At 38.8% G+C, this 17475-nt stretch overlaps 1 protein-coding gene across 1 annotated transcript in view; it reads right to left on the reverse strand.

Moving 5' to 3' along the window:
• LOC122789772 (V-set and immunoglobulin domain-containing protein 1-like) overlaps positions 1-4905 on the reverse strand; it is a 282372-nt gene extending 277467 nt beyond the window's left edge. Inside the window, exon 1 of the mRNA XM_044057211.1 lies at positions 4681-4905. Coding sequence (XP_043913146.1) covers positions 4681-4729 — 49 coding nt within the window. The 5' untranslated portion in view covers positions 4730-4905. The remainder of the gene's footprint in view (positions 1-4680) is intronic.
• Positions 4906-17475: the final 12570 nt, after the last annotated feature.

Here is a 17475-nt window from a genome sequence, read left to right on the forward strand (position 1 = left end):
AAATTGAGGAGTATTACTAATCCCATAAAGAGGAAAATGGTGTTGGTATATTAGTGAGGGAAGACATGGCTACTGATGTTTTAGAAGTTGATCTTACAGAGGCAAGAAGTAAGAAACGTTGACCAGAAAACATTTCAATAGATGAGGGTTATCTGAGCTAAGGGGGAGGGGTTGGTTTGGGATGTATTATGCTGGAGCAAATAGAGGAGGAAAATCCAGCTAGTTATAAGCTGATGCCATTCTGTAATGAAGATGTAAAGGTTTATTTCTCTGCTTATTTTATCTAGGTGCTTTTTATCTCTGTACTTGCTGACCATAAAGTCTCTCCCAATGTATCTCTGTCTATTCATTCTCTCCATAGCAGGGAATTAGCCCATCATTGTAATCAAGGTGAAAGCTGTCACGAAGGGTCATATTATAGGCAGCGATGAGGGCTCATTATGCCCTTGCCAACATTTAGGCAATGAGGATGCTTATATGATCTAACTTTGCCCCCTGAATGAGGGATATGAGCTACCCATATCACCACTGGGAGTCAACACCTTCCACCTTCTTGTGCATGTTCCTGTACACATGCAAATGAAGGCTGCAGACAGGCAGTGGCATGATGGAAGAAAAGCCCATATTAAGAATACACACACTGTGCTGCTGCCCCTTCTCCAATGGATTACAGTTGCAGGCATCCTGGTCTGCTTTGCTGTCTCCCAAGCATGGGTTATGTACATCCTCCCCGGTTAACTCCACCCAATTCATTAATCAAAAATCAGGTCACCTATGCCAGAGTCAAGTTTTTCTCCCTGTACGTCACTGGAGCAGGATAGACATATGAAGATTTATGTGATGGTGCTGAAAGGTAGACTGGTTTAGATGTTGCCCAAAGTGATGGGAAAGAGCAAGTGGGCTCTGCTAACTCAAGATCCTCAGGGGATCGCAGGGAGAACATTACTGAATGTTTTGGCACGTAACGGAAAGCATGTGGTGGAGTTGTCCTGATGGTTATTAAAAAGGCTTTCAGCTGTGTTATTTGGCATAATATATTTGAGGTTTGCACCAAGTAGTAAGGGAGGGTAGGTGGGTTAAGGGGTAAAGGCACTGTACAATAATCTTTGGGTTACTATATTGGCAAATGCTTGTTAAGAATCTGCTTTCTGTACCCAAAGGTACATTTTTTTTTCAAACACCTTTATTGAATTACCACTTGTGGCATGTTTGATTTCTTATAGCTTCTTTTTTCTGCTGTGTGACTCTGAGCAAATCAGTTGGCCAGACAGTGCTCCTGGGTGGGGTACATGTACAGTAGGCATATCTGGTTAAGAAATATATAATATACATAAAAATAAATAAATGAGGGTCACTCAGAGAAGATTTAATTAAGACAGGCTGTGAAGAAGAGTTGCATTTTGTTGATGTGTGTTTCTGACTAGAGACTGTTTGGTGCAGAAGTTGAGAAAAGGAGTGAGAGGGGAGGGGGCTAATATCTAAATGTGGGGTTCTATGTTTTTCTGACAATTGCACCTATTGCAAGAATAAGTTAAAAGGAATCTGTCAAGATTTAAAGATATATTTAAAGAATTGGGAAGGAACTGTATTTAAGGTTTTCATTCAAAGTTGATGGTTGTTTGGATATGTATGGGGAAGGAGAGGTGACAGATTTACCCTGTGCAGTGGGGGGGGGGGGCAGTATTTGGGATTGAGAGTGCATCTGATGGTGGCTAAAACTACAAAGAAGAATGGGGTGAAATTGAAAGAGATAAAAGATAGTTTTCTTTTTGGGGAGGATTTTCACGTTGAAAAGAAGGGCAGAGATATGGAAGTTTATTATCCTATCTCATGTGCTATACGTGGAAATGTACATTAGCGTAATCCCAAAGGCAAGAAGGCAAAGAAATCCAAAGTTCTGTGACAGTGCTCTTTGGAAAGTAGTGACTTGGGTTAGGTGAAATAGGAGGAAAGTAGGTGAGGGGACACTTTAAAAAAAACTGAGATAGACAGAGAGAAGATGGATAGGAACATGTAGTGAAGGTGGTGGCTAGCCTTGGGATTAGAGATGGGCTACTATGCAGTCTGTGGGGGTGCTGATGAGACAGGAAGAGGAGGGTGCACTGAGAAGATGGGAAGAAATGGTTTAGAGATGGGGAAAGATTTGATAAGAGGAAAAGAGTTAGGGGTGCTGGAATTTACAGAGCTGAAGGAGTGTTTTTAATGTGGAAAAGTACAATGACTGTTGCAAGAAAGGATGGTGATGAAGATAAAACAGATGCAAGGACAGGGTGCTGACAAAGTGGATATAGTATGGAAGGATGGGAGAAGTTACTAAGAGGTGAATAGACATGCAGGTGGTGGGATTAAAGAAGGTGTGGAGAAGCTGAAAAGATAGTGTAGCAGAGATGACGGCGAACGGAAATGAGGAAGATTTGTGGGAAGTGATGTGGGAAGTAGTGAGGACGCAGAAGCAGGTGGCTATAATAGTGATGATTATTGGAGAATTGTTCATAAGTATCATTGGACAGTGAAATAACTGAAAAGGGGCTGGTGGTGGTCTGAAGGAAGGTGTAGGAGGTATAGGGAAATGGTGGCTGTTTAACTACATATGTGGTGGAACTGATCATTGGCAGTGGGAGTGCGAGCGAAGTAATGAGAGATTTGAGTGTGTGTACAGGAGAGGAAGAGAAGAAAAGTTGAATGTTTTGCCTACTTGATGTAGAAGTGGTGAGACATTTGAAGGTTAGAGGAATGTTTTGCAAGGGGCAGCATATGGAGTGAAGAAAATGATTGTGGTGGTGTGGAAGAAAAAGGAAGTAGGAGATTGTAAAGAGTGGACATGCAGGGGTAGATGCAGAAAGTGTGGAAGGGTGTTAGAGGTGCAAATGGCTGAAAGGGTTAGGGAACAGCTGGGGAGTAACCGAAGGGAAGAGAGATAGAGGGGTATGGGTAGTGGTGTTGGTGTGAAGAGGTTTAAGGGAGATGAGGCAGGCAGAAGGCTCAATAACAGGGAGATTTTTCTGTTAGCTGACAAAGTCCATGTATTTATGGGTCCTTGAGGCCAGTAAAGAATTAAGGAGAATAAAATATGCAGATACTGTTACAGTATAGTGAAAGGAGGCTGTACTGTCAGGGGAACAGAGTATTAGTTAGGGAACTGATGGAGAAAGGGTACTCGTGAGCTGGGGCAAGGTCGTTTTATATCAAGTTTGTATTTGATGGGTATGAATAAATGTAACGTGCTGATTGTTTTATGCCTTGTACCTGATTGTTGCATAGAATGGATATATGTGCAAAATAAGAATTAAACGTATAGGGAAAAAACAAGTCTTACACTATATATATTTTAATGATACAGTATGCTTTGTTTTTGTAGTTACCTGTGTAGAGTGTGGACCAGTGCACTTTAAATTATGCCAGATTTCGTATTTCTAACTGGTGAAGTATAAAAGCCTTCAATTCTTGTATATTTCTCAATGGCCTAAAATACTGAAGTTATGGAAAGCTATATATCTAGCGATATCCTTTGCTAGGCCTGCCACCTCAGGATATTGTGAAACTGTCATCAGAAAGAAGAAATTCTTGTCAGAATTTTATGTATGCAAGCATTTTTTCACGGGTTTGCAAGATTCTCTCACTAAATGTCTGGTTCAACACTAAAACAGACTTGTAATTAGATTTATAAGAAAGCTTATATATGTATATACTTTTTCACTATCTTAAGCTTACTAGATGAAAGCACTTTTTTCCATGAAAAAAGTGTTGCGTGATGTAAAGCTTTTGTTTAGAGAACAGACATGCTCAGACATATATTTTTGCAGCTCAGCCATTTAGCTACCAAGCAAACAAGATAGAAATGCTAATTAAATGTGTGGGTAGATAAAGTGATTTAATTATAGATGAATATACAAGTTATTTATAAGTTTCTATTTACACAACTCATATTTATAAAACAAGAAAAAAAAAGATTTTAGAAATATTAATATTTCAGATAAGCACAATAAAATCATTGCTAATGCTAAATGAGTATGAATTTCCATCCTCAGAAAATGTTTTTTTAAATAGTCAAGGACATAATCCTGATTCCTGACAGCAAAACCTCCTCCAGTTTTATCATTTTATCAGGCACCATATCAAGTATGTCCCAAGCAATGTGTCATCATCTTGTATGTTTTGTCTTCTTTGTGCTCGTCCTCATAGACCAAGGAGAAAGCTACCTTTTCTGCAAGCTATGCAGTGCACTAGAGGGAAGGCTGTGCAGAAACTGACAGTGGTAGTGCTAATGGCTTCCTGAAGTTTTCAATGTTTGCCATTTCACTCACATTTTTCTTTCAGCAGCTTGAGTAAGGCAGTGGTTACTGTTAAGTATCTATAAGAGCACAACCGTTACGGAGTACAGTCTGCCAACTAAATTACATCCTTCTTAGACATGCAATAGCATTGTTAATGCGACATTTCTCTTTTTGACCACCCAACTAAAGGTTAGTGTTTCAGTTAAAGTTCAAAATCTCCCCATCTAAGTAGCTTTACTCCAAAACACTTTTCATAAGCACCCCAATAAAAAATGCACTCAGTCAAATCAGTTTGGGTGGCCTGACTCAGGGACCACAGTATTGCAAACTAAGCATGAATCTTTTAGACTGCATTAACAGTTTACAAAGTTAAACATGAAAGTTTATAAAGTAAAACAATACATACCTGCCAAGGAACCAATAAGTATGATTGTTTTTAGTAGGTTTGTCCACATCTTGATCAAATATAAAGATATTTGTGACAAGTCCTCTTTGGTGTCTCACAGTGTATGGGATCACAACTCCACTTACTGCCAGATGTACAGACTTCAGTTACCACTATCTTATCAGGATTCAAACAGGTAGGAAAATGTCTTCTTTCCTATTTGTCCTTACCTGGTCGTATACTGCAGCAAACTTCCTGAATCATACTTTATTGATTTTGTTTTACTGCGAATGTTTCAAGGGTCATATCTGATATGCATTACAAATGTTAATGTTTAATTTGTTTTACACTCTTAGCAGGTACAATATGCAGCAGGGAAATTATATGACTCAATCCTCAGTTTCAGAGAACTCACTGTAAAGAAACTGCATTACATCTTGCATCTGTTCACTGTGGTGTTATATAGAGGGAGGGAGGGAGAGAGAGGGTTGTATATTTGTTTGTGTATGTATGTATGTATATGCACACACATATATAAGTAGATGTACATAAACATACACATACAGAACAAATACATATATAGAGGAAGAGAGAGAGGTGTGTGTGTGTGTGTGTGTTTATGTGTACATGAGTTTATTAAGCAATAACTCATGGCTGGGTGTGGGTAATGCTGGATTTACACGCAGTTGGTGTAGTTTGGTCATGAGAGCGAAGCCTGAATGACCAAATAAAGCCAACTGTGGGTAAATCCAGCACTGCTCACACCCAGCCGTGGGTTATTGCTATTATACAATGACATTTAAGAAAAAATACTTACTTTTCTTAAATAATGTCATTATATAATGTCTTTGTGCTGCCCTTTCACAGTTTTCTGGTATCCTGGGACATTTCTGATGTACTGCGCATGCGTAAGGGACTTGTGTTCCCATGCTTACACAGTACATTAGTGCTGTGCAGAGGTAGCACTAGAGAAAGGAAGATCTCCATTGCTTTTTAAGATATCTCGCTATGTTATACGAGTTCTTCAACTCGTATAACATAGCGAGATATCTTAAAAAAAAAAAATGAGATTGTCCTTTTTCTGTTGAAAGGAAGATCTCGGTTGCTATTTTTTTAAGATATCTCGTTATGTTATACGAGTTCTTCAACTCATATAACATAGCGAGATATCTTTAAAAAGAGCAACAGAGATCTTCCTTTCTCTGTTTGCTACCTCTGCAAAGGAAAAAAAAAGTAAAAAAAAAAATCAAGAGATATACTGACGGAAAAAGTCTGGGCGACTGGACTTTTTTCCGTTAGTATATTCTTGGATTTACAATGGGCACGCTGGTTGGGCCTAGCATCAGCGTACTCGTTTTTTAATATTAATGGCCAGTAATTGTATAATAATGAATAATCAACGGTAAGTTTGAATGAAACAAAAAACATCAAAGTCACTATTAATTGACACTAAAATTATCTCAAAAAATAATCGCAAATGTAAACCAATAGTTTACATCTGTGATTATGAAAAGTAAAACAAAAACGCAGTTCAGCCCCCACACACTACTGGAAATTAAATATACTAACTCCACAGTCATACAAACTCACAAATTTGGCAAAAACCCTTGAATTATGTAAAAGTAGAACATATAGTTCTCATTTAAGGGAAGGACATATGTTTTATCCTTGTTAAAATTGAGACCTGAGATTGCTTCAAAATTAGGAAAGGTTTCAAAAATAAACAAATAAATAAATAATAAGAAGAAAGAATCTATCTTGACTGAAGACATTCTTTAACATTCCAATAATTAATAGAAAGTCCAGGTGATCCCAACTACCATTAACTTGCACATCCAAATTCCCAGGTGTCAACTGATCACCTCTATTAAACAAAGTCCAGTCTAGTACATTACTGCTTTTGCAATATTCATTCACAACTCTGAGATAGACTCAAGTTATGATTCAGATTTAAAAAGCTCTGCCTCCAGTAAGTTCAGTTGCCCATCATTCGTGTACAGAGAAGAACGAGTGTTAAGGACCCTGTCTACAGAGGCTCAAGAAAAAAAGAACAAGAAGATGTTTGTTTGGCTTAGAAATTGGAAAAAAGAAAATGTTAACAAAGAAGGCACAACAGAGTTCAAAAAATTTAAATGAGTGGTAATGAATTACTTGTTAACACAGTAAAGAAGAGGCATGTTTATAAAATAAATCCACTCATCTGTACATTCTTTAGGTATAACAAAGTCATAAAAGACCAAAAACTACATATAAGCATCACTATCCCTAGGGAGAGTATCATTTATGTCTCTTACCTGATGGTTCCTTTCCAACAATACAGAAAAGAGGCCATACTCTACAGGATGGCACTTTCCAAGTAGTCAGTATATCTCATAGCATATAAAAAGGAAGGGAACTCATGCTTACTCTTTTAAATACAAACTGACTCCCTCAAAACTGACATAGCTGGTTTCAATGCAATGAAGCAGTTTAAATCAAAATTCAGCACTTTACATAACTTGTTACAATCCAGCTAAGGCAAAACACAAGCACAATATCATCTGGTTCGCTAGAGGTGGGACAGCATTGCTCTAATATGTTCTGCTTTCAAGGACATCCATGACAGTGCCCCAGTTTCTGCACTTTTTAACCTTTGACTTTGTGTTGTACCTGCCTCTATTAGATGTGCTTTTTGATATACTGTTTGTTCTTGTTCCTATAATTTTAAAGATATCCACTGATGTTGCACTATATGCCTATAACTTCTTCAGTAATCTTACCTTTCATAAATGTAATACAACTCTTGTATGCACTGATTTAAAATAAGCTTACCATTGTCTGTTATCTATCAGGAGTTAAATCTGTGTAATTAAACAAAGTACAGTTGACAACATATATTATGACAGGCAAAGGCTTTATAATTATACTGTTGTAAAAAAAAGCATTTTGAATACATCCCTCAATGCATGTGAAGAGGCCAAAGCGATATCCTAGCACTTAGCCATTGTACAGCTTTGTTCCTCAGAATCAGGTGTTGATCTTTCAATGGAATAATACACTTTTTTCTGGGAATTAAATTCTGGCCAGCTCTTTGTGTATTCCAAATAGAGTCACACTCATGTAAGTAAATGGTACAACACTTTTTTTCACAGACACACACACACACACACACACACACACACACACACACGTAAAATGTATTTGGTTTATTTTATATACTAGCTGGCAAAGATGGCTTTTGCAGAGTACTATGTTCATGGGGTGGGATATTATATGAGTTACAGCTTTTTTGAGTCCATTATGTCTGTTTATTTATTTTAGGTAGATGAAAGGACTACTAAGGCCCTTTACCCATCATGACCTTAGTATGGAAAGTACAAAGAACCAGCACTAGCAATTTTTTAACACTGTCTATATACAAATGCACAGAGTTGTTAGTGATGGCCGTAAGTGTCTAGCCATGCACAGATCAGACAATTTTGAGTTTTGTTACCAGCCTTAGGTGACAGAAGCAATGCAGCTGCATTGTTCCTTTGGAGAAAGAAGTAAGAAATTCCTGCAATCTGACATTAAAATGGATGGAGTTCTCCAGTGAAGATCCTTTTACGGAGAATGCATTATAGTTGTATGTTTTGGGGTGATGAGGAACTGAGAGAGAAACAGTCAATGAATCTGATTATCTCAGCGTGTGTGCATTATTTTACTGAAATTCAATGATTCAGTGTCTTTTATTAGTTTAATGAAGTAGTTTATAGATCACTGTATAAAGTAAAAATGTACCTTTGCTGGAAATAGGTCTATGCCATCATTAAGCAATGATATTGCCACCAGTGTGGCCCAATTACAAATCTGCAGATTTTGTCTTGCAGTATCTGAAATATCTGATCATTACTGGTTAATGTACCACTTACTACTGGTGGGACATATTCAAGTGCTGGGAATGGCACACCTGTCCCAAAATAATTTTGTCCCCATTTTGAGGGCATGCTGCTCATATTGTAGCAGCTGTACTACATGGCTTATTCACTATTGTGTACATGTATGTAGCTGATCAAACCAAATGTCACCAATTATCTCAAAGTACTTCACCGTAATACCCATTGTTTTTACTGCATAAAGGAATAATAAGCAGTGTGTACTGCCATTATTTTTTTGCTTACTTTCCCTCCCCCTCTTGGCCAATTGTCCTGTTTGTTTCCCATCACTAGGGTGGGTGTCAGCTGAAAGGGGCCATCATTCAGGCAGCCATCATGAATGGTTCAAGATTATCTGTTTTTCATGCCTAACTTCACTGCATACATTCAGGGTAGCATGGAGAGGATACATGAAACAGACCACCTGGGAAGCATGTCCCCTCACTTCCATAAGGAGTATTTCTTTTCATGCGGCCATGGCATACCCCCAAAGCACAGAAGGCAAAGCTCTACCTCCTTATGCTGCAGCATGAGAGATCAGCTAGGAGCAATGCCTGTCAAAACTATTTACCCCCTTGCAATTTCAGAACCCAATATGCTTAAGCCACAAACAGCTGTTTATCAGATACCATTTTACACTGTAGCAAGAGGGACCAGCTAACTGCAAGTCTTGATAAAGCTGCTGAACTGCTTGTTCTTTTGGATACCTCCCAGGCTAGGTAAGACATTGCAATCTGTCTATCGGAGGGGACTGTATTTTGTGGAATGAGAGACCAGCTAGGCGCAGCCCTGCTAAAGCTAACAAACTGCTTGGCCTTTTGGAACCCTTCCATCTGGTTAAAAGAATTTCAGACTGAATTTCCTGGGTAATCAATTTATTACTGGCATACACATTGTCAAACCCTCTAAGAAAGGGGACATTGCATGTACTACAGCTAAAATATAAGGAGCCTTGCCTTATAGTCGCACTGTGTTCAGCAAGGAAGCATAGCTAATGTGCTACATGAACACTATGTTGCACAAAATACACAGATGTCTTATTTTCATTTTCCATTCACCTTATACATAAAGTGAAGCAATCAGCTTGTGTTATTTGGTACAGAATCTACATGTCATATGCATTCATTTCTACATAGTGTACAAACAGTCATATAATCTTGCTGAATATCTTGGCATTTGTGTGGCCATTTCTACAGGAAAGTGTCCTGAACTCAGCAAATACAATATGTTTTATGTACAGCCAAGTATCTACAAGTAGATAACTATCCAGTTGCAATCCAAAATACATCCAGGTACCCACTTAAAACTGGGATAGTAGGCAGATATAATGAGATATAAATCTCCACAGTATGCAGACAAATAAGAAGAGATAGATAAAAAGCCTCTGTTTCTGAATAACATACCAGGGAACATATGCTGCTATGTCCCACTATACAGGACTTTGGTGCAATCTGATCTGGGGAGTTGTAAACATTGTGGGGGGGGGGTGGTTAGAGGTTCTATAATTTCCTTACAATGTCTGTTGACATACCGTTTATTTAAGTGGGATTTTACAGGCCTACATGTATACCTAACCCACACTGACAGTGGTAGCAAAAGCAGTTATCAGTAATATTAGTGCACTCTGCTCTTTCTGTATATTATTAAAGTGTACAGATAATGACAATGATCCTATGTCCATGTCATCAACACCTGTGGAAACATCCTTTCAGGCTTCTTGGTCAAGTGTTCCATGAAGTCTTCCATTCACTTTCTGGTTGCAGTGATTACAATTAAATATTTCCACTATTATCAATGTTTTTTTTTATTCCTGCTACATTCAACATGAGTAGATATTTATCCAGGCTTGTTTATTCTTCTTGTCAGAATAGGAATTCCACTTTGTAGTGCTACCTTAGAGACGAATTCCTACATGTTGAACTCCTTTCTTATGCATCACACCTGTGATGTTTGGGAAAGTGACATACTAAAGTGTGCATGACTTGTGCATCACATTCCACCACAGAACAGCTCACTAACTATCTCATTAAGTACATATAGTACTCTGTGTAATCATAATTAATTCTCAAAATCTCTGGACCAAGATGAAAGGTCAGCCTGCTTGTTTCCCCTTCATTGACCAGCCACATAGCTCTTGGTATCCTTAGACAGTGTAGTAGCTGCCTTATGCATACAGATAAACTCTAAGCCAACAAAATAAATTCTGTTTGTGAGACATGCAAATTTGTAGCAATTTTAGAAGCATAGCTCTCCCAAAAATCATAGACAGTGAGTAACATATACAGCCATTACAATCTAGACCAACAACACTGAAATATCTTAAACTGAGGCCATAAAATTCATTGCCAAAGCCTCATATATTTAACAACTCTGCAAAAGCTGGTCTGCACCTCTCATTCCAGGGATTCCACATCCTAGCTAATGCCTTTGTTGTTCCCCATAGTGATGGACATACCATCATAACTAACATAAAATCCCAAACAAGATCACATTAAAGTGGTTCTAGTGCCAGAAATCTCAACAACAAACTGCCTGACTCTGAAGTTTTCTTAAAATTGGAAAATATCCATACCTATGTAATTATCAACACTTGGTTTTCAGGTGCAGAAAGCACTTCCTCGATACTTGTGAGGTGCGCCAATCATGCATAAGGAACAACTATCAATTTATAGCCTTTTGCAGGATGCTCTTTATCCCCCTGAAATCGTGTAAGATTTCTAAATGCATTTCAGGAATTCCCTATAAACAAGAACTCTATTATTTTGGAAGACATTAACTACTCCTCAATAAACTTGAGTGCCTACATCTCCAAGGTATAACATGCCCTGAAATTCTTATATGTAACAAAGAAAAACTCTGTGCATCAGACTGTTAACAAACCCAAAATGGACATAATATACTTGACCTAGTCCTTATGAACATAGCTTCTACATGTGCAATTTCTCTGGCATTCTATTCCTTGATTAAGTTGGACTACAAACTAGTAGCTCTCACCTTCAAAAATCAGTAAACCCAGTTAAACCAATAACTCAGAATTTAAAGATTTATATGTATTAATCTCATGAAATTCTATGATGAAGTTTCAAAATTCACTTATATTAGCATTACTCCAGACAATTTCACACCAAATAGTTTCACAAAGGACTTCCTTGCCTACTTAGATAAATATATAGAAATGGCAGCCCCAACCAAATCTAAATACAATGAGACATTTAAAAACAATGTTGTGTTTAAGGGTGTACTCTGTCTATGGTCTGTGGACTGTATGTGTGTGTTTTAGTACCATGCACGCAACTCTAACAATTTCAACACTGCAACTCTTCCTTTCTGAAACACTTTTAACACTGGAACTTAACATTATGTTTTCATGAAGTTACATGATCAGTGCTACCATAGACCATGGAGAGCGTTCCCTGCTACCATAGACCATGGAGAGTGTTCCCAGTAGGTATGTTGATAAACAGTTCTATGGGAAAGCTGTGTGTGTGTGTTTGAAATGCCCTACTTAGAGATGGCAGGCTATTTTATTAACTTAACCTCCACAAATAGGATGAATCAGCTGAATACCTTTCCACAACAAATACCAAGAACCAAACAGCAGTTGGCAGCTACACGGTCAATAAAGGTCCGTCCTCACCACAATAATTCAGGAAAAATGTCACTTCCACGAAACAGTATATCTAAAAAAACACAGGTTTATTCCAACATTCACAGATTTAGCACTTTTGTTTCATTCCATGAAACTTCTTCAGAATAATTAATTTAAAAATACTCCCTCATTTATAGTGGTCTAAATAAAATTCATTGGTTCACATTTTTAAATAATGTTACATCATACATCTAATTGAAAGACAAACCACATTTTAAAAAGTTTTCATGAAGTTATTAACACTAGGTATATATAATTCACTCAAATTTCATATCCACTTACACTGACGGCAGCAGCCACACCAAATTACAAATGAAGGACAGAATGGGCATTATTTTGTAATAAGGTATACCCAAGATACAAGCAGGGTGAGGAATATAGTTCTAAAGTATTGGAACATATTTAAAATCATGCCCAATAGTTTAAAAATTTTTCAGGCACCTCTAAAATTTAGTTATAGGAGAGGTGCAAACTTGAAGAATGTATTTGAGAGAGATAGTAGACAACAAGACCAGTACAATGGTACTGGGGCTAGAAAAAAGTTAGGGACCTATGCCTGTGGCTGCTGCCATCAGTGTAAGTGGCTATCAAATTTGAGTGAATTATATATACCTAGTGTTAATAACAACAAGTGTATGATAGCAAAGGGGTATTATACCTGTCAGACTAAAGAAGTGATTTATTTGGCATATTGTTTGAAATGCTTCACTTATTATGTAGGCAAAACAGAAAGGAATTTAAAGTTTAGAGTATATGAACACATCTATGATATTGGTAGGAAAAAAGATACCAATGTTCTCTCTAGACATACTCAGGAGTATGATGGAGCTGCCTTTAAGTTTTGGGTAATTGAACAGGTTAAACCCTCGGACAGGGGAGGTGATTGGGAAACTCTTTTAGAGTTTTGTGAATTAATTTGGCAAATGCATTTGGATGCCTGTACTAGACCTGGTCTGAATGATCATTTATCCATTATACCAGCTTTAAAAATGAGAACAAAAGTATAAAGTTTTACAACTTTATAAATAGTGTGTTTCATGTTATATACATATTTTTTTGCACTTAATATAATTTTCCTGTTTACATATAAGGTATTGTAATATATGTTATGTTGGTTAAAAAAAGCTAAGCTGGAATTGCCTTGCAAAATGTGATGGGCTTTTTAAGATGTGGCGTGAGTCTTTTAATTAGATGTATGATGTAACATTATTTAAAAATGTGAACCAAATAATTTTATTTAGACCACTATAAATGAGGGAGTATTTTTAAATGAATTATTCTGAAGATGTTTCATGGAATGAAATGAAAGCGCTAAATCTGTGAATGTTTAAATAAACCTGTGTTTTTTATAAATACTGTTTCGTGGAAGTGACATTTTTCCTGAATTGTTGTGGTGAGGACGGACCTTATTGACCATGTAGCTGCCAACTGCTGTTTGGTTCTTGGTATTTTATTAACTTGCTTAGGCTCAAACCCTGTTCCTTGGCTACCAGAATCACGAGCCTTAATCCTCTACACAAATTAACAGATTTCTCACTTAGTATTCGGAGTTAATTGAAATGTGCTGAAATGGGTAATTTTGTATTTTATTGGCTCATATATTTTATTTCACACCTTAATGGAAAACATCTTCAAAACTACAGGGGTGCATTTTCAAGAAATGTTGAGTTTCAGTGCATTTTTAAGGAATGGTGAGCGTCAGTTCATTCTGAAGAAATGGTAAGCTTCAGTGCATTTTCAAGGAATGGTGAACTTCAAGGGAAGAGACATTTACTGTTGCTTATGCTTAGTCTGTTTTCAATGTGCTACTGTTTTGTTTAGCAAATGGCTGCCAGTGTTTGTGCTACAGAATTTCAAAGCAGTGTTAGAAGCACAACAGGGGGCATACTTGCCTTTGGTGCAGAAGGCTGTGGGTTCTACTTCCATACTATCTAGATAGATTATGGTTCTACAGGGCACTTTAAGGGGAGGGGCATTGAACTCCTGTGTGCGTGTTGCCCTTGGGATGACAAGTTAAACTGAAGGTCTCATCTGTCTGTGTTAATGGTAGGGGCTCTGAGATCTTTTACATCCACCTGATCTGACAAAAAGAGTGGAGTGAAGTTCCCCAATGCCCTTTCCAAATTTCCCCTAGTAATAAAAATACCATGAAGGCTCTCCCCTGAAAAGATGCTACAAACCTATTGGGACTAACCTGGTCAACAAAGGATATTTAAATTAAAAGTTTTAAATGAAATCCATATCTGACATAGCTGGCATTTTTGAGCAGTGTTTATGGTAATTGGGAAAGAGTGGTAATAGGGCACCAGAATGGATGTGGGGGTCCCTGGTCCATTCTCCTGCCTTGGGCCTCATTTGACAATGATCCATCTCTGACCAACATAAATAATCTACAATAAAAGAAATGAAAGAAATAAAAACCTCATTAAAGTACATGGCAGATCAAAAGACACTTGTATCAAGGTTAACATCAAATAACTGACCAAAAACTTGAAAAAACACTGTTAGGCCTACTAAAGCAGCCCATGACCTAAGGTTAGCACCTGAAGCCAAGGACAATTACAAGTCCTTCCTTAGCTATGATAGGAAACTAAGAAATAACACCCAACATTTCTCTGAGCTTATTCATAATGTCACCATTTGTTATAGGTTCATAGGTTCATACTAGGCTATCTGCCCTAGGGCATTTATAAGCCTAGCCAGAATGTGTTTGGCTTTCACCACCCATTTTAAATGAATTTTGCTATGCCCTTTTTCAAGGTTAGTATACACTGCCTCTGTCTAACAGTGACACAGAAGTGATACCCGGGGTAAACCTACAATCTCCCATCCACTCATCAAGATTCCTCTTGAAGCGAGTCAATGAGGGACTCTGCCTAACCTGGACTGGTATTTTATTCCAGAGTGAAGGGAGCCTCTGGGTTATGAATCTGTCCCTCCAGCATGTCCTATTTATTTCAGTGCTGAGGTTCAAGTCTCTCGAGCGCGTAGCTCTATGGGATTTGGATTTTCTGAGGTGCAGCATGTCCATTAATTCTGGGTTGGACATGGCTTTATACGTCAGGCACAGATTGCCTCTGAGCAGGCGGTATGCCACTGAGTAGAGCTGGAGTTTCTTTAACCGGGCAGCATATGGCATCTGTTTGAGCCCTTTGATCCTCTTGGTGAGGTACTTTTGGGGTCTTTCCAATTGCTGCAGGTGTCTGGTAAGGTATATCCTAAAAGGGGCATTGTACTCAATTATGGGCCTGATGAGGGATGAGTAAAGAGGCACGATGACCTCCCCTGATCTAGATGTGAATCCCTTCATGATTAGGTGGGCTATATAAAATGTTTTTCTAACCACTTTGGCCACGTGGTTGTCAAATGAGAGATTGCTATCAACTTGGGTACCCAGGTCCCTAATTACTTCTTCCGTACTTAATGGATTACCACCTATGTGGTAATTTGTGGGCACTTTGTTTTTGCCAAAGGGGATGACTATACACTTTTTGGCATTTAGCTTGAGGCCATGGCTCTGGCACCAGTTGTCTGTTTCTATGAGGCCCTTTTGTAGGATGTTTGTGTCAGCTGGAGAGTCGATTATGGCGCCCAGTTTGCAGTCATCTGTGAACTTGGTCAGCTACAGTCCTTCCGTGTTAGCCTGCACCTCCAAGAAATATATGCCGAACAAGAGAGGTCCCAGGACTGAGCCTTGTGGGATGCCACTTGTAACTGGTTTGGAGTCTGACATGGCTCCAGCAATTCTAACCATGTGGGTTCTGTCCTTGAGCCAGTTTGCAACCCATCTAGTGACATAGGGGTTTATATTTAAGCTGGTGAGCTTATCTATAATGCCCGAGTGGGATATTGTATTGAAGGCTTTTGCAAGGTCCAGGTAGGCTGTGTGGACCACCTTCCCCTCGTCAATGGCCTTGGTGACTGTTTCAAAGAAATCAACCAGGTTTAAGAGGCAGGATCTGCCCTTAACAAAGCCGAACTGGGTAGGATCCAGTGTCTGTAGGTCCCCAATATCTTTATTTATGAGGTCCATGATGATCCTTTCCATAGCTTTGCAGACCAAGCTAGTCAGGCTTATGGGGTGATAGTTTCCCGGATCCATTGAGGCACCACCTTTGTGGAGAGGGACCACTGTTGCTGTACACCACTCTTTGGGTACATATCCTGTAGTAAGGCTGAGATTGAACAGTAGTTTTATGTTTGGGTTTAGTTCTTCTTGGAGTTCATGTAGGATGCAGCCCGGGACACCGTCTGGTCCCATTGATGCTGTGTTTTTTTGCTTTGGAGAGGGCGGCTCTTACCTGAGCATCTGAGATGTCAGGGGGGCAGCACTCTGCTGGGATAGATATTTGCCCTTTTGGTGGGGAAGGGGGGGAGAAGTTTGCGCTGAACCTGTCAGCTAGGATGTTGGCAATGTCTGTGGGTTCGGTGTATTTTTTGTCATTTTGGACTAATTCTGAGCATATCTGGGAATTCCCACCCAGGTTCCTAACATAACTAAAGAAAGCCTTGTGATTATCCTTAGTGTCCTGTGCAATTTTTCTCTTGAAGCTGGCCTTAGACGATTTTATGAGTGCTCGTAGTTTTTTGCTAATACTGATCAGAGATGCCTTCCCTTTTTGGGATTTTGCTCTATCATGTAGTAGCTTCCTCCTTCTATTGTATAGTTTGTTTATGGCTGGGGCCCACCAGACAGGATGCCTAACCTTGGAGGATTGGGTCTTGGTTTTATTTGGGATTGCATGATCCATGCATTCCTGAAGGTGTTCATAGAATGCGTTTATAAAGGATTCTGCGGTCTGGGCCGTATTTTCCACAGGCCTGGGGGCTTTGAAGGATTTCACCTCGGTTTTGAGGAGTGTGAAATTTGCTTTAGAGAAGTTTTTCACTGTGGTTTTCTGGGCAGGGGCTGGGGTCGGGATGTGAATATCTAGTGAGATTAGTTTATGGTCTGATCTTACCAGTGAGGGATACACTTCTGGTCTGGAGCATAGAGTCCCCATGTTGGTGATGATCAGGTCCAGTATGTTTTCCCTCTTGTGGGAGTGGTAACAAGTTGTTCCATAGCATTTGAGTTTATAAATTCTAGGAACCTTTGGGCTAGGGTGTTGGAGCTAGAGTATTGCTCCCAGTCTATGTTTGGGTAGTTGAAGTCGCCCAATATAATGGTGTTTGGAGAGACCTTCATATTTTCCAGTGTTCTTAGGAAGGCCGAGTGGGGTTCCTGGGTTTGGGAGGGTGGTCTGTAGCAGGCTATAAACTGGAAGGCAGTTT

This window comes from Protopterus annectens, chromosome 15.part0 (assembly GCF_019279795.1).
Source record: "Protopterus annectens isolate FY-2018-M chromosome 15.part0, PAN1.0, whole genome shotgun sequence".
NCBI classification, from domain to species: Eukaryota; Metazoa; Chordata; order Ceratodontiformes; family Protopteridae; genus Protopterus; species Protopterus annectens.